Source organism: Rhinoderma darwinii, chromosome 7 (assembly GCF_050947455.1).
Source record: "Rhinoderma darwinii isolate aRhiDar2 chromosome 7, aRhiDar2.hap1, whole genome shotgun sequence".
In the NCBI taxonomy this organism is placed as follows: Eukaryota; Metazoa; Chordata; class Amphibia; order Anura; family Rhinodermatidae; genus Rhinoderma; species Rhinoderma darwinii.
Window position 1 is genome coordinate 16,724,410 of NC_134693.1, and position 25,031 is coordinate 16,749,440.

General features: G+C 41.3%; 1 protein-coding gene across 3 annotated transcripts in view; it reads right to left on the reverse strand.

The window, feature by feature from the left end:
* Positions 1-874: 874 nt before the first annotated feature.
* SLC44A5 (solute carrier family 44 member 5) overlaps positions 875-25,031 on the reverse strand; it is a 122,835-nt gene continuing 98,678 nt past the window's right edge. For 2 of the 3 annotated variants that reach the window (XM_075832860.1, XM_075832859.1), the window contains exons 13-22: positions 23,612-23,704; positions 23,411-23,498; positions 21,948-22,210; positions 20,814-20,908; positions 19,840-19,943; positions 14,679-14,752; positions 13,080-13,150; positions 12,831-12,919; positions 12,209-12,293; positions 6,812-8,349 (exon numbers count right to left, since the gene is read on the reverse strand). In XM_075832860.1, the coding sequence (XP_075688975.1) occupies positions 8,237-8,349; positions 12,209-12,293; positions 12,831-12,919; positions 13,080-13,150; positions 14,679-14,752; positions 19,840-19,943; positions 20,814-20,908; positions 21,948-22,210; positions 23,411-23,498; positions 23,612-23,704 (1,075 nt within the window). In that variant the 3' untranslated portion in view covers positions 6,812-8,236. Of the gene's footprint in view, positions 3,027-6,811; positions 8,350-12,208; positions 12,294-12,830; positions 12,920-13,079; positions 13,151-14,678; positions 14,753-19,839; positions 19,944-20,813; positions 20,909-21,947; positions 22,211-23,410; positions 23,499-23,611; positions 23,705-25,031 lie in introns of those variants that run through there. The other variant, XM_075832861.1, reaches the window with a different exon arrangement.

Genomic DNA, 25,031 nt, shown 5'->3' on the forward strand with positions numbered 1-25,031 from the left:
GTAGTAGGTGCTGGGCCTTATTTATGAAACTGCGTGTAAATAAATAAAAAATTCCAGTAATACAATTGAGTGCATTGGATGACCATAAGGCCTCATGCACACGGCCGTGCCTGTAATCGCGGGCCGCGGTTTCGGGCCATGCTCCCATACAAACAAGTATGGGAGCACGGCCCGTAAAAAAACGAAAAGTAGGACATGCGCCAAAATTCCCGGCACGGTTCTACGGCACAGACACCTATCCGTAGCGATATGGAAAGGTGTCCGCGGCCAATAGTACCCGGCGGGTCCATAATTGTGGACCGTATTACAGTCTGCAATTACGGAGATTTTTTACGGTCGTGTGCATGAGGGCCTTACTATGTTTTTTGTTTTTTTTCCTTTATGTATGCCTCTGTTATATCTAGGGGACTTGTTTCAAATAGGCATATAAATGTCTAAATTCAATATAGCTAAGGGTATGTTCACATGAGGTCATTACGTCCGTAATTGATGGACGTATTTCGGCCGCAAGTACCGGACCGAACACAGTGCAGGGAGCCGGGCTCCTAGCATCATAGTTATGTACGACGCTAGGAGTCCCTGCCTCGCTGCACGACAACTGTCCCGTACTGTAATCATGTTTTCAGTACGGGACAGTAGTTCCACGGAGAGGCAGGGACTCCTAGCATCGTACATAACTATGATGCTAGGAGCCCGGCTCCCTGCAGTGTGTTCGGTCCGGGACTTGCGGCCGAAATACGTTCCGTCCATTACAGACGTAACGTGCTCGTGTAAATCAAGCCTAACATTTATCATTAAAAACATATACTGAATATATAATTCTTTGCCCATGCAGAAAGTGGGTAATTACCCATAATATAATAGAATCAAACAATAATTGAAGGTGTCGCCCACCAGTCTTTAATATATTAATCATCAGAAATACTGAACATTGGGCCGGTTTGACACTAGTGTAATACGGGTGCATTTTTTGTGCTTGTATAAGTGAGTAGTCAGAGTGCATTTTGCTGCATTTTTTTTTGCTGCGTGGCTGAAGACAACATAACATGGGTCTTTACTGCGATCTGTCACTATTTTGCAAATTGCAGTAAAAATGCGTGTTTTTGCAGCGCGGTTTTCGGCCACGCGGCAAGACCGCACCGTGTGAATACATCCTTAAGGCCACAAATCCCAGCTACGCCACCGTTCTAATGGCGCTAGCTAAAACTATGGTATATCCTGAGAGGCTTTTTAGCTCAAGTCGTTAAACCTTCGGTCGGACGAGGATTTGGGGGTGAAAAAAAATGCCCTGTATTACGCTCAAGTGGAACCGGGCCTTATACAGTACTATAGAAAGTATGTGCATGCCCCAAAGGCTTACAATATTTGAAAAAACAAACAAAAAAAACAACATTTATTTAAACCCCAGACAAACTCCTTAGGAACTTTACCCAAAGTTAAAAATAAACATTTACCAGTATCAATGTGTGTATGCAATATATATATATATAGTGTGTATTTATTTTATTTCTTCAATTTTTTTTTTGTTATAGCACTTAAATAAAGTACATTAAAGGAATTGTACAGAATTAGAAAAACATGGCGGCTTTACTCCAAACACAGTGCCACACCGGTCCACAGGTTGTGGCTGGAATTGCAGCTCAGTAACAGTAAAGGGTTTTTTCCAGCTTCAAGAAATTGATGACCTATACTCAGGATCGGTTATCAATAACGCGTTGGTGGGGGTCTGACTCTCTGCACTCCCGCCAATCAGCTGTTTTAAATCAGCCGTGGCGCTCATGTGTTCGATGCTTGTATCGCCGACCCACTTGTAGCAGCAGTTCACGGTACTAGGCCTCATGCCCACGACCGTACCCGTAATTACGGGCACGGACAGCCGGGCGTTTTTACGAGCCGTGCTCCTATTCTAAAGTATAGAAGCACGGTCTGTAAAATAAAAAAATAGGACATGTCCTATTTTTTTCGGCAGGTTTCTACGGCAGACACCCTCGGCCATAGAAATGAATGGGCCCGTAATTATGGGCGATTTTACGGTCGTGTGTGTGGGGCCTGAGTCTTTTTCCGTTCAAGTGAATAGGAGAAGGCTGCTACAAGTGTCAGCAAATCAGAGTATGAGCAGTGACAAGAATGGAGGAGAAGCAGCGCTGTGCCCTTTAAGAGCAGGTGATCGCTGAGGGTGCCAATACTTGGACTCCCAAGATACTGATCACCTATCCTCAGGACAGGCCATCCATTTCTTACAGCTGGAAAACCCATTTAATGGTACTGAGCTGCAATACCACACACAACCTCTGTACAGGTGTGCCACTGTTTCTGGAATAAAGCAGTCCTATTTTCCTAATCCTGCATAACCCTGTCATGCCTGTAATGGCTCTTTTATATACAGAGATTATTTACAACAATCAAGGAAAACAGAACAGGCAATTTTTTGACCTCCACAATTAAGCAAAACTTTTCTATGGTGGTGCACAACCTCTGGTAGTCGCCTGACATTATACTGCATAAGCCCCTATGCACACGACCGGAAAAATCATCCGCAATTACTGACGCATTCACTTGTATTGTTCACGGACACATTCCCGTTTATTTACGGGAAGGTGTCTGCGCCGTAGAAGTGTAACGCAAAAAAAAAGGACATGTTCTATCTTTTGCTTTTTACGGTCCGTGCTCCCATACTTTGTACGGCTTGTGATTGCGGGCGCGGCCGTGTGCATGAGACCTAAAACCGGGCCTTGTTGCCCATATCAACCAATCACAGCCGAGCTATGAATGGTTTCTATAGGGAACAAGGCCGCTTTTTTTGGTTGCCTGATGTGTTCCTTTACAACTTGACCATATTCTGTTTGATCTCCAGCACCCGTCATGGTAACATTAGTCTATAAGCCTTTGGTATATAATATGAATACAGACTGTCGGTTGTCACTGCGGTTTGGGCGTTACATTGTGTTTGTTCAAGATCTTCATCAAGGATTTATTCATATAAAATGGCTTTTCAGTGGAACCGTCATGCCTCTCTATATCTTCCACTAGGAGTAAAAATCAATACACAATAAGTGACTCAATGACACAAAAAATGATTAGGGAAGAGACTGATACCTCAAATTCTAACATTTAGACGTAGTGGAGAAAGACATAAATAATTTATCATTGCCTTTCAACTCTTGAACCCCATTTTTATCAGAATTCTGTGTTGATTAATTTTCTAATATATCTTTATAGTGGTCGGAGCTCCATTTTTCTGACACGTTATTCCAAATCTCTTGTATTACCAGAGGTAAATGATAAAATTCTGGCTACTGACATCCACCACTAGGGAGAGCTCAGGAACATTGTTTATACAGTGAACTCAATAATAAAATGGTGTGCAATAAGCTCCCCCTAGTGGTGACGGCAGGTAGACCATCGCTTACATGTGGCTATGCAGGGGGGATTGGAGCAATATAGCAGAAAAATGGAGATCAGACCGCTTATAAAGATTATAAAAGTCAAAAGATCACCCGTGATTATAGGTCATCGGGTTGTACGCCTATTAATAATTTTGTTTCAAATATATTTTTATCTTATGGAATACAAATAAAAGAAAAAAATAAAGATCTTGTCATTATTCACTAACTCTTCAAGTACAGGTGTGTCTACTCTCGCACACTGACACTAACATGTTAAACATTCACAACAAAGGCGATCAATAAGCAATTCAAGTCTATAAGAAACCTATCAATAATTTTGAAGCTTCGCTATATCTGAGGAATATAAAGTTAAATGTAACATCTTTGTTACATTTCCTTATTTTACTTTTTTTTTTGCAGTTTATTTTTTTTCAGTTTCATTTTTTTTTTAAAAATGTGCAGTGTAGACACGAATCTTATAAGTAACTGGAAACCATCAACAAGCTGCTATTGATTGAGCTGTTAATCTTATGTTTTTAATTCCTACATTGTCAAAAAAGGACCCACCAGAGGACAGTAGAGAAACAGAGTTGAGACCCTGGGGCACTCTGCCAAGGGCTGTGCCCTCTTCGCTTTTTAGGTTGGTTTTCTCAGAAACAGAAGTTCCATTGAGTTCAATGTGACTGTACTACACGTCAATTCTCACAATGAAGTGTTCATGCACGTCTTCATTCTGTAGATTGGTTGGGGTTTTAGCTCACGTCTTAATAATACATAGTTAAGACGGAAGCTTTAGCAGGTTCTGCTAAACAGCGCCACTCTTGTCCATTGGTTGTATATGGTATTGCAGCTCATTCACTTGAATATGGCAGCTTCTATGGAAAACTGGAATAGTGGTGTTTACGTGCCTACTATCCTTTTAGAAAGATATAGACAAGTCTCTATAGATAAATTTCCAGAGCTTTCGATTTTTAAAAAACTCTCAACAGATGCCAATTTCTAACTTCTAAAAACTCTGCTGAGCATTGTGATTTATTACATATAAAGACATACAATAAATAGACATATATATTAAGACATATATAGAGCTATAAAAATGGTTGAATTTATTCTATTTTTACCATATAAAACTTTGTAGCCTAGCCGGGAAACCTCCGGACTAAATTTTTTAATAAACTCTTAATTCAACCTTCCGAGTTATACAGAATTTGCCAAAATGCTGATTTGTAAATATCATAGGTTACAAATACATTCTCAACATTGATAGGTTTCTATTCTAAACATCTCATACAATAAAATTAAAGTTTTAGAAAATGTGAAACAATTAATCCATCCAATATTTTATTCAATAAAATTAATTACCTAATTATTTACATTATAACATATAAAACTTCCAATAATTAAATTTTTCTTTTTTTAACCACAAGTTATAAAAATGTACCCATTTTTATGAAAATGTGAGATTTGAAGTTTGCATAAAAATTGTTTGGCAGAACTGCGTTCCTATAAATGATCCCTATATTTTACCATAGAACTTTACATTTGTGTCACTTGAAACATCTTACAACTTCTGAATAATATTTTTCTTTTCCATTTCCTAAGTGCACTTATCGTGTCAGAATAAAGTTGCTTAAGAGAATCATGTTTCCATCCATACAATGGTCAATCTTTAAAAAAAAAAAAATTCTGGCCCTTAGAGATAAAGATTTGTGTGCAAATCTTAAAAGAAAAATTAAGTTTTTCATATTTTTTTTTTTGCTACGAAATTTATTGCATTTTAGAAAATAAATAAATGGGAATGTCTAATATTTTCTAAAAAGAAAAAAAGGTTATTCCAATTTCCTAAAAACAAAATATTTCCTTTCGTTTTTATTTTTTTATTTGGCCCCTGTGGAGTCCATAAAAACCGGAGAACAGCCTCATGAAATACAATGTAATCTTTTTTTTTATGTATTTAAAAACTTATTAGATTAGATTAGATTTCAGAAGAAAACTTTACATCCCGCTAAGGATAAAAATATTTCATTGTATCTAGACCGAGGTTTGTGTGCCCCCTTGTGTCGCACTACATCATCAATAAATCACGTAGAATAAACAATCCTGTAAACCAGCAAAAAGGGCTGAAAAAAAAGTTCTGAAAGCTTTTCACTGAAATCTTTCCATGTCGTGGGATAAATTTTATGGTATCAGCACAAATGTTATAAATAGTGATCATTGTGTTGTGCAAAACCAATGGCAGGACTAAAATGGGTTATTATATTCTATAAAATGAAATATTTCTGAACTTGGTAATTTTTGTCCTAACGTAAAGGAACTTTTAGAAAATATATTAAAGAAGCACTCCGCTTTTTACTTTTATTGCCCCCTCCATTTGTACATAGGTGTTTCAGTGATTCCAGACAGGTCAAAGTGAAGATCACGTGAGCGGCACTGGACGAGGTGATGCAGGGATCGGTAAGTATGGGGCAATAAAATAAAAAAGTGGAGTGCTTCTTTAATGGTCAATTAGGGCGAATGGATGACAGAGAGGGTCCCCTAGTTCGGGTTATATCCTGGGCTATAAAGGTAGACAAATATTTATACAAAATTAAATTAAAAAGCTTGCAAGGTTCACATATTTCATTTTATGCCAATATAATTTTGCCCGGTTCTGTCATGATTCCGATAAAAGAAATGTGATAAAATCACTGTAGCAAGGACATACATTTCCTCTAATAAACGTAAGGAAGGCCTAACAGAAAAAAACTAAAATCTGATTGCACTTTTTGGGATTTGTACCTGTTGTCCATGCACAGTAGCGGCAGCCATTTTGAAAGTTGGTGTATTATGCCCAAGTCTATCAATTACCAGAAAATTACCAACCTCACAAACCCAATAACACCTTTTTTTCTCAGTGCATAAAGAGCGGATTTGGAGTCAACTATCAGACATGTACGAACACTCTGGTAAGTTTATGGTGGGCTTCTGCACATACACAGAAGCCAATCTGAACAGGCAGAGCTGCAGTGTAAAGCACATGTAGGAGACAGGGCTGATATAACAGGTGTGGTTGCATATTGCAGGAGCCGCATTGGTTATCTACAGTAGTTGTAGACCCAGGGTAAATGCCCCCCATTATTGACATTGTTAGTGTAACCAGACTGGGAGGTTACAATGGAAGTGGACAAAAAAGTGGTGTATCCAGCACTCTGATAAAAATTATGGTTTTATTTGGTCATTTAAAAAAACAAAAAACAGAACAGTTAAAATGAAAATTCTGGGACCTCTGGGGTTCTTAATCATAGCTTAATTAAGCAAGCTATGATTAAGAACCCCAAAGTTTCGAAACGCGTAAGCGTGGTCTCTGGATTTTCATTTTAACTGTTCTGTTTTTTTTTAAATGACCGAATAAAACCATAATTTATATCAGAGTGCTGGATACACCAATTTTTTGTCCACTTCCATTGTCTTGTATACCTGCTGTCGACTCAGGATTTTTTTGGGAGTATCTTCAAGCACCTGTAACATCTAGACGTGGAATCAACTAACGCAGGAAATAACGCAGTGGAAACGCGGTGAGCGAACCTTTGTACTTCTTTCTATTTTTTCATACTGGGAGGTTAAACTGCTTTGTTGTACCAAAGCATGCGTACAGCAGCCAAGATAGATGCCATGCCCAAGTGCCCAGATAACTCCATAGTATAGGGAACTCGTTGATAACCAGCAAGGAGTTGAGTCCATATGTTATTATACTGGGGTAGAAAACACTCACCTAATAGTAAAAACCAGAAATATCAATGGTGCATGGAGGACTCTCATTGACGACCATGTTTCTAGTGAATTGATAGGCTGCAGCCTCGTGAATATTGGTTGAGCATACAAAATGGCCGCCTCAACCACAGTCACAACAGGAACAATTCAGAGAAGCCCTCAGTTAATTCACATCAGCAAACATTATACAATTACCCACACGGCAGATTCTCTTCTTGTACCCAATCGGAGAACATGAAATCACAGTTTAAATGGTTGTTCTGTGAAGTGCAAATATTACTTAGCACCAAATGTTCGGAGAAAGTCAAGTCTGCGTAGCCAAATCTATCATTCGAGAAAGTAAGAAATTCAAACAACAAAAAAGATCTAAAAGAAAACCAGAAATGGCTAATTCTATCATGTACCGTTTAGATCAAGTATTTGTCTTTCCTTCTATGAAAAGTGAAAGGTTATATTTATAAAAAGTGCCGGTCCCTTATACAGAAACCGGCTTTATAAAAATATTAAAACCCTAAAAGCAATTTTAGGAAAAGCTATATATTGACATTTTTCCTGTTCATAGGCACTAAAATGTAATACTGTTTCTCATGAGTTACATCAAGGACCCACTTCAGATGTCTTAGTTGGTGGAGATGGACTTCCTCCACCAGATGGGTCGTACTCTTGGGTGGTCCGGGTCTAGACCTTCCTCATCAGTAGGTCTCTAAGTCAAGGTCACCCTAAAAAGAAGGTCCTCCATAACAGATTTACTTCCCATATTGTTCCTCATCCAAGGTCACCCTTGATAGAAGGTCCTTCCTGAATCAATCTCCCAAAATGAGATTTGAGCTATACTGCCGAAACAGTAGATCCTCACTCAATGAACCTCCCTCACCAGTTGCTTCGAACTCAAGAACTTTGCCACCAAATGGGTATTACTTGCTTCCCTCACCAGTAGGTCCTCATCTCTTTCCCCAAGCAAACCATCACCTCTAACATCTCAAAAGACTCTCTGGACCCCACATGGAAAAGTATCTTCTTTCTTCCGTAATGTACCTCTTCAATGCTTAGTTATTGGGTTAGACGGTGCATTTTGTTAGAGAGAAAGCAAGGGCAATAAATTAACGCTTTGCCTTTTTAGAGCCAAGTTCCTTTTTTCTCAGAATCCTATGGAGTTCCGGTGACATGTAGTAAGGTTTGGACGCAGACCCGTTATTCCTTTCAAGATCTTCGCCTGAAGGTAAAGTTTGCAGTAGTGAAGTGACAGGACAGAGAAGAGAGGAAAAAAAAGGAGGAAAATGAGTAGAAAATTTCCAGAAGATCTACAGACAGAAACGCAATGTAACATAGGAGACTGGGCGATTTTTCAGCCATCGTGTTCTTAAGGTGGCCATACACTTGAGATTGCCTTTGGCCAACAGCTATTCTTCCCGATTCCCCCGGGAACGAAAGATTGGGAACGTTGAAATCCAACGTGCCCAATCCTTCTCCCCCCACCACATCTGCCATCGGGGAGAGCTGGAAGACCCCCATACACATTAGATGGTCTGGTGGTTCTGTCAACATTGGCGGCTTTGGTGTATGAGCACCTTTAGGTGCGATGATGTAAACTGTAGGCTGCAAAACGCGTCAGTTTCTATGACAATTGATTTTTTTAGGGCTCATTTACTAACAGTGAAAGCAGGTGCAAAAACTGTGCACTAGAAAATCAATTAGATATGATCACTGTCTTTCTCCTGAAAATAGCTCCGTGATTTCAGCCGTAATGGACGCTGCCGTGTGAACATACCCGAAACATTAATAAACTGTCCTGCGGTGTGGAATTTAAATTCGCAGCATGTCAATTTATGCTGCGTTTTTGCTGATTTTCCGTTGTGGGTTTTCCCCATTGAATTAAATGGGGAAAACCTGCAAGTGTTGCAACTTTTGCGGCGTAATCGCAGCATTTACACCGCAAAAATTGCAACGCCGGGGAAAAAAAAGATCATACTTACCCAGAACGCCCTCCTCCTTCATGCAGTCTGGCCTCCTGGGATGACATTGCATCCCATGTGACCGCTGCAGCCAATCACAGGCTGCAGCGTCACCTGGCCTGAAACGTAATCCAGGGAGGCCGGAGCGGACGTCAGAGGAGGGGTAAGTATGAGCGCTTTGTCCCGCAGCGGATATTTCGTTTGAAAAACCGCACCACAATTTGTTGCGATTTTTCGGACGCAATGTACTGCGGGTTCCAGGGTGGACACGCTGCGTGATTTTTACTCAGCGTATCCGCCCCGTGGGAACCCAGCCTAAGGCTCCGTTAGGAGCCTCTGCTGCAGAATCCACCAAAATACACTAGGGAAGACCGACGGAACCCCGTAAAGTCAACAGGTTTCGGCGGTTGCTGCTGGTGTCCGTCATAGGAACAGAAAAACTGAAATACAAACTCCGATGTGAACATAGTCCATGCCCACACCTTTGCTATGTACATGAACTCTATGACTGTATCTGGAGGCACAAGGTTCTGCGCTACAGACTTGCACGTACTCCATCTGCCGCCGTGAGGCACCGTATTCTCCCCTAGAGGTGATGCTTCTAGGAAAGAATACCTCTGTAATACGGCATGGGTTACAATATGCCACGATTTTGTGTGCCTACATAAAAGATCATGTAAATACATAAAATCAGAGGCACATAGGGGGTACAGTATGGGCCCATAGCAGTCTATACATGGGACCGAAGACCGAGGTACAACTGTGAAATGAGGCCGTGTAGGGCCAGCTTTAGAGATGTGTTAGTAAATCAGCCCCAATGTCTGCAGAATAATTTTATCAGATGATAATGATCCCTAAGTAAGCAGATCGTTGCGCATTCTAAAGAAAAGCATAGAAACAGGCAGTGGAAAAATAGCAAAATGTGATAGTTGTAATGAAGTCCTGTCTAGAGTGGGCACGTAATATGCTGATCCATCCGAATTTTGTAAATGGATCGTTCAGTATTATATAAAGTTTAATTGTTTGTATAATGAAAAGTTATGAGGCTTCCTAATATACTTTGCGTTTCAGTTTCTCATCTTTTATAACGTCTCTGCTTGCTGTCAGGGAATAAGAACATTCACTGTTCACATTCAAAGACTAAAAAACTTGTCTTGTCACAAGCTGTGCTGCTGTGTATACAGCACAGTATCAAGACAGAAATGTGATTCACTAAATAAGCCATGCACCTGTGCGAGCAACACATTATCAGGAGAGGTTTTAAGCATCTGAATGTTTCCATTCACTAAATGGCAAGCAGAGGTCTTGAAAAATTGTAGGCAATTGAAATACAAAGTATATAAGACCGTTATTTTTTGAGAAACTGCAATGTAAATTACATTACACAGTACTTGTTGTAACCAGTGGACAGCCTATAGTTTTAATGGATTCTTACAGCTTAGGGTAATAGAGAAGAAGTTCTGATCAGGAGACACCCCATTCTGCCTCATGCACACGACCGTAATGATTTTTACTGTCCGCAAATACGGATCAGTAGTCATTTATAGTCATCCGCATATATGGCACACTGTGTGCAAATACGGTCCATAGTTCATCCGTATTTACAGATCGGCAAAAAAAACAGGGAGAACTCTAGGGTAATCCCCTGGCATTGCATAGCAACGCTTCCATAATTCCGGACGGCTACGGTTGCACATCCGTTGCCGTCCTAAATTACGAAAGTGCCCATAAACTTCTATGGGGAGTTCGTGCCGTAATTACGGACAAGAATAGGACATGTTCTATATTTTACGGATCATTTCAACAGAACGGACACCCATCCGTAAATATACGAAAAGGTGTCCGTAGCCCATATAAATTAATGGGTCCGCAATTTCATCCATAATTACGGATGAAAACTACGGTCGTGTGCATAGGGCCTAACCTTAAGTCCTAAAAGGGTATTTTACAAGGGATTTAAACATTTTTTCACTTCTCTTGCCAGATCAAATAAAGGACATCAGTTGGGGGACAAAGAACTCAGGACAAAGCTCCTCCCAGAGTAGAGAATGTAAAATATATTGTCAGAATTCATACCCAGAAACTCCTGTGTCCCAGGCAGTAGCTCTTCTCATTGAGCTACTGGTTATGCTGGACATCTCCAATGCTGAACAATTGGACATCTCCAATGCTGAATGATTAAGTCTTTTCACTTCCTATACTAGTCTGGCCCTTTAACTTTCTCCTTGCCAGACTATTGTGCTTCCTGCCGCTAGTCTAGTTCATTGTTGCCTTACTCTACAAATTGCCCCTTATCTGTGTACCGATCCTGTACTGTTACTTGGCTACTCTTGCTATTATCACCCACCTTAATGATTGTTTCAGTCATTGACTCTGAATGTGCTTCCAGAGCTTACAGAATAGTCTGGCCTTTGTCCAAGTCTGGAAGCTGATTCGTCCAGAGTCCAATGGCTGATACAATCTGAAAGTTGGGTGATAATAGCAAGTGTAGTCAAGTAACAGTACAGGTTTGGTACACAAGTAAGTAGCAACAGTTTGTAGCATAAGGCAGAGACGTGGTCAGGATACAATCCAAGTTTGGTACACAGATAAGCAGCAACAGTTTGTAGAGTAAGGCAGCAAGGAACTAGACTAGGAGGCAGAAAACGCAATAGTCTGCCAATGAGGACGTGTAAGGGCCAGGCTTATATAGGAAGCCAAAAGGGTGAGACTTGGCAAGAATCTCAAGAGGCAAGGGAAACTAGACATTAGAAGCAGCATTGGAGCTGTCCAGCATTACAAGTAGCTCAATGAGAAGAGCCACTGCCTGAGATACAGGCGCTTCTGGGTTTGAATACGCACACGTGTGCTCCATCCTGACTCATGGTGGGAGTGATATTCAGAATGAAAATAAGATATATGAATAGGTCTAAATTTAAAGAAATGTCTTTACCATATAACTTAGTGATGTTTACTACTCTGCTGATATTATTAACAATTCTTGAACTTATGGAGCCAGCAGAAGATGGGAACATTTATAACAAAAATCAAATGAACACGAATAATATCAATGATAAAATAACACAACCCCCTTCAAAAAGAAAGCAAATCTGCCATAAACCCATAAGAAGTGATACTTACAGAAACACAGGAAAAGTGTATCGACACACATTGCGTAGACACTGAAAAATCCATGTGCAATGAGATAAGATCCGATGATCACTGTCTGTGGATAACAGTCACAGATAAGAAAATCATGAAACGAGACAAAAAAAACTGTTACTATTGTGTTAAATTGTGGAATAATTAAACAAATCTAAAATCTGTGCTGATTAATATTATATCTTTATAGTGGTCAGAGCTCTATTTTTCTCTCTCATACACAGCTCCAAGTCCCCTCCACAGACAAAGTAAATAGTAAAATTATGACTGCCTGGAGTTACCACTAGATGGAGCTTATTGCATACTGTATTGTTATTGAGTTCTATGTATAAGCAGTATGCAGTAAGCTCACAAGCTCCCCCTAGTGGCAGCAGCAGGCAGGTTATAATTTACCTCTTTGTCTATGAAGAAGATTTGGATCTCTGTATCATAAAAATAGAGCTCTGAACACTATAAAGATAAATTACAATAGGAATCAACACAGAATATTAGATCTTAAAATGACATGGTGTCGGGAACAGAGGCTGGACAAATGCTAAAATAAAGGAATTTTACTTCCATATATAACCTAGTGTCTTTTTAGTAAATATGTATTATTTACCAGCAGAGGCACCCAGTAGTAATTCAGCGAGGGAGCTTCATCGGTAATGACAGGTATTTTTCTTGTGAAGAAGAAGAAAGCCAGGACACCTGGACATACAATCAGTATATACAAGACATTGTGAGATGCTATTAGTTTCGTCCATTTACGCTACGTTGTGTCACAGAAAATATTACAATAAATTTATACATCCCATATACATATATCCATTTTGTGTAGGAAATGGGTTCAAAGCGCCGAATCACTTACCAACTGAACCCGCAACGAGAATCTTCCCAAGAAAGAGCAAGAAATCTGTTACTTTGTCCAGGACAGCGACCCTGCGGAGAGAAGTGAGACAAGTGAACGCTCTGGACAGTCAGTCACTGCTGTGTATAGTGATTTCTCCAATCCTTCCCTCCCCCAACTGACTGTACTATGAAGGTCCCGCAGTAAGGCCCCATGCACACGACCGTATTATTCATCCGTAATTACGTACCCATTCATTTCTATGGACTACAAACACCTTTCCGTATTTTTACGACTGGGTGTCCTATAAAAGTCTACGGGCGATTACGTAATTACGGACAGCTACGGATGTGCATACGTAACCGCCTGTGATTACGGAAGCATTGCTATGCGATGCCAGGGGATTACCCTAGATTCCTCAGTTTTTTTTTGTGGATCCATAAATACGGATGCATTACGAATGCACTACGGACCGTATTTACGGACACCCTTCCGTATATGCAGATGATTTGCGGATGACTATGGATCCGTATTTACGGTCAGTATTTACGGATGGATGAAAAATACGGTCGTGTGCATGGGGCCACGTACATCCAAAGTTCATGAAAAACCTTCCTCCAGTGATGGCCTTCATGGGCAAAGTGTAAGGACTTTTAACGGGGGTTTTCGAATATGTTGGTGTCTACGGTGAAAATTTACAGATGATTGGTGACCCTGGTTAACTCTTATATTGTTGGTGGTTAGCCATAACCAAATCTAAGGGTATGTTTTCAGACGTTTTTTAAAAACTCGCGTTTTTCACAGCGTATTTTACGGACGTTATTGCAGCTGTTTTTTAATGGAGTCAATGAAAAACGTCCCCAAAAACGTCCCAAGAAGTGTCATGCACTTCTTTTTCGCGGGCGTCTTTTTACGTGCCGTCTTTTGACAGCGACGCGTAAAATTACACCTCGTGGGAACAGAACATCGGAAAACCCATTGCAAGCAATGAGCAGATGTTTGTAGGCGTTTTTTCAGGCGTAATTCGAGGCGTAAAATGCCTGAATTACGTCTGAAAACAGTGCATGTGACCATACCCTAATAGTAATAGAGTGGGTCCAGACTCCTGTCCCGAGGCCAAACTGTGACAATTTGCTGGATTCCCATGATAATAACTGAGTGGAGGGGCGAGGGGTGTTAACTGCAATCAAATCTGAGTTTTTAGGTTTTGGGTAGAGGTGCACTGTAAGGCTGGATTCACACGAACATGGTCGGTCCGTAATGGACGGAACGTATTTCCGCCACAAGTCCCGGACCGAACACAGTGCAGGGAGCCGGGCTCCTAGCATCATAGTTATGTACGACGCTAGGAGTCCCTGCCTCGCTGCAGGACAACTGTCCCGTACTGTAATCATGTTTTCAGTACGGGACAGCAGTTCCACGGAGAGGCAGGGACTCCTAGCGTCATACATAACTATGATGGTAGGAGCCCGGCTCCCTGCAGTGTGTTCGGTCTGGGACTTGCGGCCGAAATACGTTCCATCCTTTACGGACCGAACATGCTCTTGTGAACCCAGCCTAATCTGTATAAAATAATTAGATACAATATTTAGTCTCAGAACAGAAGGCGCTGACACATACCGCACAACGTTCCGCATCAACAGAAAGAACGCATCCTTAGCTGACGTGCAGAAGTTTTTTCCATAGATGGCAATCTGGAATAGAAAAATTAAGATCAGTTATGTGTAATCAGGTCTATACAACACATAGAAGATGCATATCATGAAACAATTATACATACATATATATATATATATATATATATATATATATATATATATATATATTACTGCATACTGTTACACATTAACCCTTTCCCGACATGCGCCGTACATGTACGGCGCTGTCGGGAGGTGGTTCCCGCAAAGCGCCGTACATGTACGGCGCAGTGATTGTGCGGGCTCAGAAGCAGAACCGGCACCATCACCGCGGGGTGACAGCTGTATTATACAGCTGGCACCCTCCTGTAACTGCCAGGACCGGAGCTATTCTCCGATCCGGCAGATTAACCCCTCAGATGCTGCGCTCAAAAGAGCGCAGCATCTGATAGGTTTTCACCCGATCGGCAACCCAGTGATGCAATCGCTGGGTTGCTGTGGCAATCGGACGCCAGAAAATGGCGTCCCAGTCTGCCTTGTACGGGAGCCGATGAGGACCCGCCTTCGGCGTGTCCTCATAGGCTTGCTGTCAGTGAATAACTGACAGCGCTAATACACTGCACTACGTATGTAGTGCAGTGTATTAGAGTAGCGATCGGGGCATCAGGCCCTCATGTCCCCTAGTGGGACAAGTCAGAAAAGTAAAAAAAAGTTAATAAAAATGTGGTAAAACAATAAAAACACACACATTTCAAATAAAAATAAAGCTAAACTGACTTTTTCCCCATAGTAAGTCTTTTATTATGGGAAAAACCGTAAAAATAAAAAAAACTATACATAATTGGTATCGCCGCGTCCGCAACGACCCAAACTACAAAACTATTATGTAATTTATCCCGCACGGTGAACGCCGTAAAAAAAAAACATGAAAAACAACGCCAGAATCTTTGTTTTTAGGTCACATCTCCTTCCAAAAAATGCTATAAAAAGTGATCAAAAAGTCACATTTACTCCAAAATAGTACTAATAAAAACGGCAATCCGTCCCGCAAAAAATAATCCCTGACACCGCTTTGTGCACGCAAAAATAATAAAGTTATGGGTCTTACAATATGGCGACACAGAAAACAAATGATTTTATAAAAAAAGTGATTTTATTGTGCAAAAGCTGCAATACATAAAAAAAACTATATAAATTTGGTATCGCCGTAATCGTATCGACCCGCAGAATAAAGCGAACATGTAATTTAGGGCGCACTGTGGATGCCGATAAAAAAAACAATAAAAAACGATTCCAGAATTGCTTGTTTTTGGTAATTTCCTTTACCAAAAAATGAAATAAAAAGTGATCAAAAAGTCGTATGTGTTCTAAAATGGTACCAATAAAATCTACAGCCCGTCTCGCAAAAAACGAGCCCGCACACCGCTCAATCAACTGAAAAACAAAAAAGTTACGGCACTAGTAATGCGGTGATGAAAAAACATCTCAATGCGCAGGCCGGAGGGGAACATTCCTTCAGTTTCAGGGCCCTAGTATTTAGGAACTAGGAAAGGGCAGGGACATAGAACATCCGCTGGAAGCGAGGGCGCCCGTATTATACCAGCGCAAAACTTTCCCAGCAATATTTCCCAAACTACGAAGGAGAAAAAGTCCCCAAAAGGTGCAGAGCATTACAGAAGGGGGATAAGAAAGAAAACCGTTTATCAGTGTGACACTGGCCTGTGCATAACGGATCGCTTCACATCGTAACACACATCTATGGATAATTGTATTATTTACCCCATTATTATACCCTCTTATTATGCCCTGATGTACTCCGCACAGATTACATATACCCTGATACACTCCGCCCAGCTTACATATGCCACCACATTATAAACGGAAATACCAGCAAAACCCCAAACAAAACTACCAAGCAAAATCCATGCTCAAAATGGCGGTCTATTCCTTCTTAGCCCTACAGCTTAGCCCAAACAGCAATTTATGGCCACAAGTAAGGCATTACCATACCCGGGAGAACCCGCTTAACAATTTATGGGGTAAGATTCTCTAGGGGCACAACATCTTGTGCGATGAATAGGCAGATCAGTGGAGAAATTGCAATTTTCACTTTGTACAATCCACTGCGTATTCATTTCTGAAAAACACCTGTGGAGTCTAAATTCTCACTACACCCCTTGATAAATGCCTTTAGGGGTGTAGTTTCTAAAACGGGGTCACTTTTGTTTGGTACATCAGGGGTTTTGCAAATGCAACATGGCGTCCGCAAACCATTCCAGAAAAATCTACGCTCCAAAAGTCAAATACCACTCCTTTTCTTCTGAACCCTCCCATATACGTAAACAGCCGATTATAACCACATATGGGGCGTTACTGTACTCGGGAGAAATTACTTTACAAATGTTGGGGTGCTTTTTCTTCTCTATTCCTTATAAAAATGAAAAATGTTGATCTAAAACGACATCTTGTTGGAAAAAATATATATTTTTCATTTTCATGGCTTAATTCTAATTAATTCAGCAAAAAACCTTTGGGATCAAAATTTTCACTATACCCCTAGATGATTCCTCAGGTGGTGCAGTTTCCCAAATGGAGTCAATTTTGGGGTGTTTCCACTGTACTAGTACTACAGGGGCTCAGCAAATATGACATGACACCCAGACACTATCCAAAATCCAAATGGTGCTAGTTCCATTCTGAGCCCTACCGTGTGTCCAAACAGCCGTTTATGACCACATGTGGGGTATTGTTTTACTCGGGAGAAGTTGCTTTACTAATTTTATGGTGCTTTTTCTCCTTCAGTCCTTGTGGAAATGAAAAAAAAAACCTAAACCTACATTTTATTTCAAAAAATGTCGATTTTCATTTTTACGGCCTACTTACAATAAGTTCTGTAAAACACTTGTGGGGTCAAACTGCTCACTGTACTCCTAGATAATTTCCTCATGGGGTGTAGTTTCCAAAATGGGGTCACTTGTTGGGGGTTTACCACTGTTTTGTCCCCTCAGGAGCTTTGCAAATGCGACATGGCCTCCGCAAACCATTCCTGCTAAATTTGAGTTCCAAAAGCCAAATGGCGCTCTTTCCCTTCTCAGTCTCGCCGTGTGTCCAAACAGCCGTTTATGACCACATGTGGGGTATTGTTTTACTCGGGAGAAATTTCTATACAAATTTTATGGTGCTTTTTCTCCTTTAGTCCTTGTGGAAATGAAAAAAAATTAGCTAAACCTACATTTTATTTGAAAAAATGAAGATTTTCATTTTCACAGCCTACTTCCAAAAATTTCTGCAAAAAACCTGTGGTGTCAAAATGCTCACTATACCCCTAGATAATTTCCTCAAGGGGTATAGTTTCCAAAATGGGGTCACTTGTTGGGGGTTTCCACTGTTTTATCCCATAGGGGGCTTTGCAAATGCGACATGGCCTCCGCAAACCATTCCTGCTAAATTTGAGCTCCAAGAGCCAAATGGCGCTCTTTCCATTCTAAGCCCTGCTGTGTGTCCAAATAACCGTTTATTACCACATGTGGGGTATTGTTTTACTTGGGAGAAATTGCTCTACAAATGTTGTGGTGCTTTTTCTACTTTAGTTCTTTTGGAAATGAAAAAAAATTAGCTAAACCTACATTTTATTTGAAAAAATTTAGATTTTCATTTTCATGGCCTAGTTCCAAACATTTTTGCAAAAAAACTGGCCGGTCAAAATGCTTGCTACACCCCTAGATAAATTCCTCGAGGGGTGTAGTTTCCCAAATGGGGTCACTTTTGGGGGGTTTCCACTGTTTTAGTTCCACAAGACCTGTTCAAAGCTGACATGGTGCCTAAAATATATTCTAATAAAAAGGAGACCCAAAATCCACCAGGTGTTCCTTTGCTTCTGAGGCCGGTGATTCAGTCCAGCAGCGCACTAGAGCCACATGTGGGATATTTCCTAAAACTGCAGAACCTGGGCAATAAATATTGAGTTGCATTTCTTGGGTAAAACATTCTGTGGTACAAAAAAAATGGATTCAAAATGAATTTCTGGAAAAAAATAATGAACTTTGTAAATTTCACCTCTACTTTGCCTTAATTCCTGCGCAATGTCTAAAGGGTTAAGAAACTTTCTAAATGCTGTTTTGAATACTTTGAGGGGTGCATTTTTTTAAATGGGGTGACTTATTGGGGGTTTCTAATATCTAAGGACCTCAAACCCACTTCACAATTGAACTGGCCCCTGTAAAAATAGCATTTTGAAATTTTCTTGAAAATGTGAGAAATTGCTGCTAAAGTTCTAAGCCTTATAACGTCCTAGAAAAATAAAATGATGTTCAAAAAACGATGCCAATCTAAAGTAGACATATGGGGGATGTTAGTTAGCAACATTTTTGTGTGGTATAACTGCCTGTCTTACAAGCAGATACATTTAAATTGAGAAAAATGCAAATTTTTGCAATTTTTCGCTAAATTTTGGTGTTTTTCACAATTAAATACTGAATGTATCGGGCAAATTTTGCCAGTAACATAAAGTCCAATGTGTCACGAGAAAACAGTCTCAGAATCACTTGGATAGGTAAAAGCATTCCGGAGTTATTACCATATAAAGTGAAACATGTCAGATTTGAAAAATGAGGCTCTGTCAGGAAGGTCAAAAGCGGCCAAAGAGGGAAGGGGTTAAATTCAATAATAAGACAGTATACAGTAAGCTCCTTAGCTCCCTCTAGTGGCAGCTGCAGGAGAAAGAATGTTATTTTTTAACTTTATGCCTATACAGAAATATTATGAAATTGACCAGCACAGAATGTACCAGACAACGACATGTAGATAAAAGCTAGAGCTTCAATTTAAGGCTAGGGCTACAAAGTAACATAATGGAGAATGTGAGTCGTAAAATTGCAGGATTACCGCCATACGACCTTGATGTTTTACTATGGAAAAAAAATAAAGTCGTAAGTGACCTTGTGACCATCGCAAATGCACGGTAATATTTTTTTTGTGAGATTGCTTGCAACCTTGCAAGGTCATGATCATGGCAATCACAGCTAATGGTGAAGAAATTGAATTGCCCATGCCTGTAAAAAGAGCAATTCCAGAAATAAATATTGTATACATTAGGGGATGGCAGGATAGATAATGTGATTATATACGGCCACACGTGTCCTCACCATGATGTACGCATTCCTGTTTATAAACTTTATGAACTTTTCCAGGCACCAGAAGCAGCATTTGAGGCAACACAATAAGAACTTAGCAAAGGAATTCTGGGATGCTGAAGACAGAAGAGATCAATTAAAATTACAAATCAATGAAACATAACACATTTTATTATTAAAACATGAAGAACATCAAAAACATTTTACACTACAGAACTGCAAATCCCCTGCTTCTGCTCATGCAGTTAAATTATTAAATTCTGCCTGCCACTAGGGGGAGCTTAGGAGCTGCTGTATCGAGTTCAATAGGAGCTGTATAAATTAGTCTTCAATAAACTCATAAGCCTCCCCTAGTGGTGATTGCAGGCAGCCAGAATTTTATTATGTTATGCCGTTGCACACGACAAAGTGCCACTCGGGCCGTTTTTCACGGCATCAGAGTGGCACCCACTTTAGCGGGTGAATTGGGTCTGTGAAAACGGACCAGACTTTCCAATCTGTGGAAAGATAGAACATGTCCTATCTTTCCACAGATCACGGACGGGACCCGGCCGACACACATGGTCATGCGCAAGAGGCATTACTCTAGGGCCCGAATCCCCAGGCAGAACCCAAGAATAGAACTACATCTTTCTGTATTGTCAGCTATTACCAGGACAAAAAGTCTTCACCAGAGGCTGGACTGGATATGTGACAAAATCACTGGACATCAGTTGTGTAATAATGAAGCGCCAAGCAATCTTAGACCATTATTATAACCTTCATCACCCTGGACCACCAGGAATATTACCACTAACTCCTTAACCGCCAGGGATTATTATTATTTTTTTGTTGGGGGGGGGGGTTGGTGGGACTACAACTGAGGTTCAGTCTATTGTGCCCCAGTGTACCCAGGGTTTACCTCATTATCATTTGCTAAATATTTTCTTTTACAAAAGCCCCAGATAGCCCCATATACTGAAGCTTCTTAGAAATTGGACATTTACCTTTAAGTTTATGGTCTAAATATTCCAATATGATTCGTATAAACTGTACAAGAGCCAGGATGAGGGAGCCAAATGCCAGCGATCCAGTGTGAAATCTGAAAAAAAGGAAAGGTCAGTGACACAGAATTAGGCACCAACCGTTCCAACAATATTTAAAATTCGCCTTTGTATTTATCTACTTGACATACACAATGTGTTTTAGTTCTAGAACATCAAGCGGCTTGTAAGACTATTTAAAAAGAAGAACAGGGCCATTCTAGTGTGTTATTGTAATAACTGGTACGTTGTCATACTCATCCGACTATGCAAGTAAAACATGTAGTACCATGTCTTACCACTTGGTGGTGTAAATGTACTGAAATAGGTAAAAAAGGGCAGTTCTATTTATAATAACATAATTATGCTATTAAAGGTGTATTACCACTATTGGCCACATGGTGGTCAGTTTCATTGCAATATCTATTCTCTATAGGAGAAAAAAAGGGTGTAGTACCACTACTAGCCACTGGGTGATCAGGAAATTTTATTCAAACCATAGTTTTATCATACAATTTGGATTATATTCGGGCAGGATTATTATGTACGTGCCACGTGTACTTTTTGTTCTGCCATTTATAATATGAAACCAACAGAAGCATATGTTCACCTTTGAACATAATGTTACAATTTATATACTATACTTAACTACATATTGCTTTCTTATAAAGCACCAACATAGTCCGCAGCGCTGTAAAAAAGGGTTGGTATTACTCACATAAATACCTTGTCTCCAAATTCACAAATTTGCAAATACATTACATTGCTTATCTTTTAATGATCCTGAGTTACAGCCTGAATTATACTCAAGAGCTGCATTCATAATTCTGCAGGCTTCAGAGCTGAAATTTCTCAGCAATCTTTGCTGGCTCACTATCTGCGCACAGATTTGCATTCTAGGTAGTGTTATCTTTACACCAGCCATTATACAGTAATCGGTTGTAGGGAAAACAAACTGTCCCCCTGCATTATAGGAGCTCAGATAATCTGATGGGTGTGCTTGTCAACAAACTTGTTGACTGTTTCCAATAGAAACTACCAGGCAGTGAAAACAGAGCAATTCTGCTTGTTTTATGGAATCCCTCCCATGTACTTTACCGTATTGCTCGCCCAAAGGATGAAAATAGAGGGCATGTTGGGATGTCAGCAGGTTTCTTGAAAGCCCAATAATAGGAGGCAAATGCCCCGGCGAGAGTGCACTGCCCCAGAGCGATGGAGAAATTCACCAGCCACAGAAACACGAAGATGTTACAAAGCTGAAAGATCAGGATGTATCGATAGTAGACACTTTCACCCCCGTAATATGCAAATGTGCACTGAACCCCGGGACACTGCTTAGTCACATCAGTCGTATTGAAGGTCTAGAATGTAAAAAAAAAATAGGGACAAAAAAATATTTATAACAACTGCTGAAGTGAGAAGAAAGTGCTGCAATGAGCTCCATGAGGGGCACACACATACAAAACATAAGCTCGTACCTTACTATACAGAACATGCCCCTTAACGACCACCGCCACCCTTAAATCATGACTAGTGCACATGAACTGTACCCAAAGACATTGGCGGTTATCTCTTTATATGGCACAAAACTTAAGATATCGCACCCTAGCACCCACTCTCCAGACCTCAGAACCAAGTCTCCAGACCTCAGCACCCAGTCTCAAGAACCTCAGCACCCAGTCTCCAGACCTCAGCACCCAGTCTCAAGAACCTCAGCACCCAGTCTCAAGAACCTCAGCACCCAGTCTCAAGAACCTCAGCACCCAGTCTCAAGAACCTCAGCACCCAGTCTCAAGAACCTCAGCACCCAGTCTCCAGACCTCAGCACCCAGTCTCAAGAACCTCAGCACCCAGTCTGCAGACCTCAGCACCTAAGCTCCAGACCTCAGCACCTAGTCTCCAGACCTCAGCACCCAGTCTCCAGACCTCAGCCTCCAAACCTCAGCACCCAGTCTCAAGAACCTCAGCACCCAGTCTCAAGAACCTCAGCACCCAGTCTCAAGAACCTCAGCACCCAGTCTCTCAAGAACCTCAGCACCCAGTCTCTCAAGAACCTCAGCACCCAGTCTCTCAAGAACCTCAGCACCCAGTCTCTCAAGAACCTCAGCACCCAGTCTCTCAAGAACCTCAGCACCCAGTCTCTCAAGAACCTCAGCACCCAGTCTCTCAAGAACCTCAGCACCCAGTCTCTCAAGAACCTCAGCACCCAGTCTCTCAAGAACCTCAGCACCCAGTCTCCAGAACTCAGCACCCAGTCTCTCAAGAACCTCAGCACCCAGTCTCCAGAACTCAGCACCTAGTCTCCAGAACCCAGCACCCAGTCTCAAGAACTGAGAACCCAGACCTCAGCATAGACAATTAAGCAAATACCAGACCTCAGACGATGATCCCAAAATATAGTTGGAAATATGATCTCCCCTTGAAGCCCTCTAGGGACACTAGTGGTACAATAGCAATAGGGAATCTGCAAAAATACCAGTCCTGGAGTCACCCCAATACCCCTCTCTTCTTGATGGGCTCCAGGAAGCTGAGATATAGTGATCTGTTATATGATGACTTACTTCAGGGGCACAGACTGTGCCAGCATATTGGCAGTGGGTCTTATTGGCCATCACTTTATATACAGCCTCTCCGGACGTGGCCAGAAATCTTGTACCGAGAGTTAAGGAGAAACATCTCATCATTCCCAGTGAACATTTCCATATGTTTACCGCCTGCTGCCAGGTCTGAATTGCAGCATATTGAGGCGATATAAAGGATACACAGCGGTGACAGCCCAGTACGAGATGCAGATGGCGATCAGGATGAAAGTGATGATGGGATAAAACAGGGTTGACATGATATAGCCGATAGCCCTGCAGAATAAAGCGTTACGTTGTGACAGGTGAGATCATAGAAACATTATATTGTAATAGAGAATACAGACACAGTTCAGAATAGATTAGGACATTTGTCCAAATAGATTTTGTGGTAATATTTTATCTTAAGCTCCTGGGTTTCCCGAAATTTATAGACTTTTCTATGGAGCATCCGATTTACCAGAATATACATTGTATTACTGCTACTATTACTGTACTGATCTATATGTCACATCAAGAAAACTTCACTCAGATGGTCCCTGCGCTGACGTAATACCCGGAGAACCAACGCTACACATAACATAGGAAAGAACCTCAAATCTATCTATCTATCTATCTATCTATCTATCTATCTATCTATCTATCTATCTATCTATCTATCTATCTATCTATCTATCTATCTATCTATCTATCTATCTATCTATCTATCTATCTAGTATCCCTTCCCCTGCTTGTTTCACAAGCGCCAGGGCCCGGCGATTTCTTCACTCAGTGGCGTCGCTACCGCTGTAGCAGCCATAGCGGCTGCTAGCGGAAACAGGGGCGTCGCCGCAAGCAGCCGCTGCTACAGCAGTAATCGACGCCACTATAGCAGAGCAGGGAGGTATCTTCCTGCTCTGCTATCTACTAGCGGCCACTGTAGCTCCCTGAAGGAGCGGAATCCCCTTGACGGAGCGCTTGATGTCTCTGTCTATATATGGACAGTGACATCAGGGGCAACTCCTGAAGTGGAATCCCCGTCCACAGCGTTGCCAACTCTGTGACCAGGGAGTCCACTCCAGGAGAAGCCCTTGAAATCGCTGTCCATAAATGGACACAGACGACAGGGCTTCTCCTGGAGTGGAATCCCTGGTCACAGCGTCGGCAACGCTGTGGACGGAGATTCTGCTTCAGGAGTTGCCCCTGATGTCACTGTCCATATATGGACAGAGACATCAAGCGGAGCGCTCCAGGGTCAGAATCCCCAGCCAAAGGGGGATTCCGCTCCTTCAGGGAGCTACACTGGCGCTATCTACAGGAAGGGGGGCTGTTATCTACAAGGGGGCTGTGTGGCACTACCTACAAGGGGGCTGTGTGGAACTACCACAAGGGAGCTGTGTGGTACTACCTACAAGGGTGCTGTGTGGCACTACCTACAAGGGTGCTGTGTGGCAGTACCTACAGGGGGCTGTGTGGCACTACCTACAAGGGGTCTGTGTGGCACTACCTACCAGTGGGCTGTGTGGCACTACCTACCAGGGGGCTGTGTGGCACTACCTACCAGGGGGCTGTGTGGCACTACCTATAAGGGAGCTTTGTGGCACTACCTACAATGGGGCTGTGT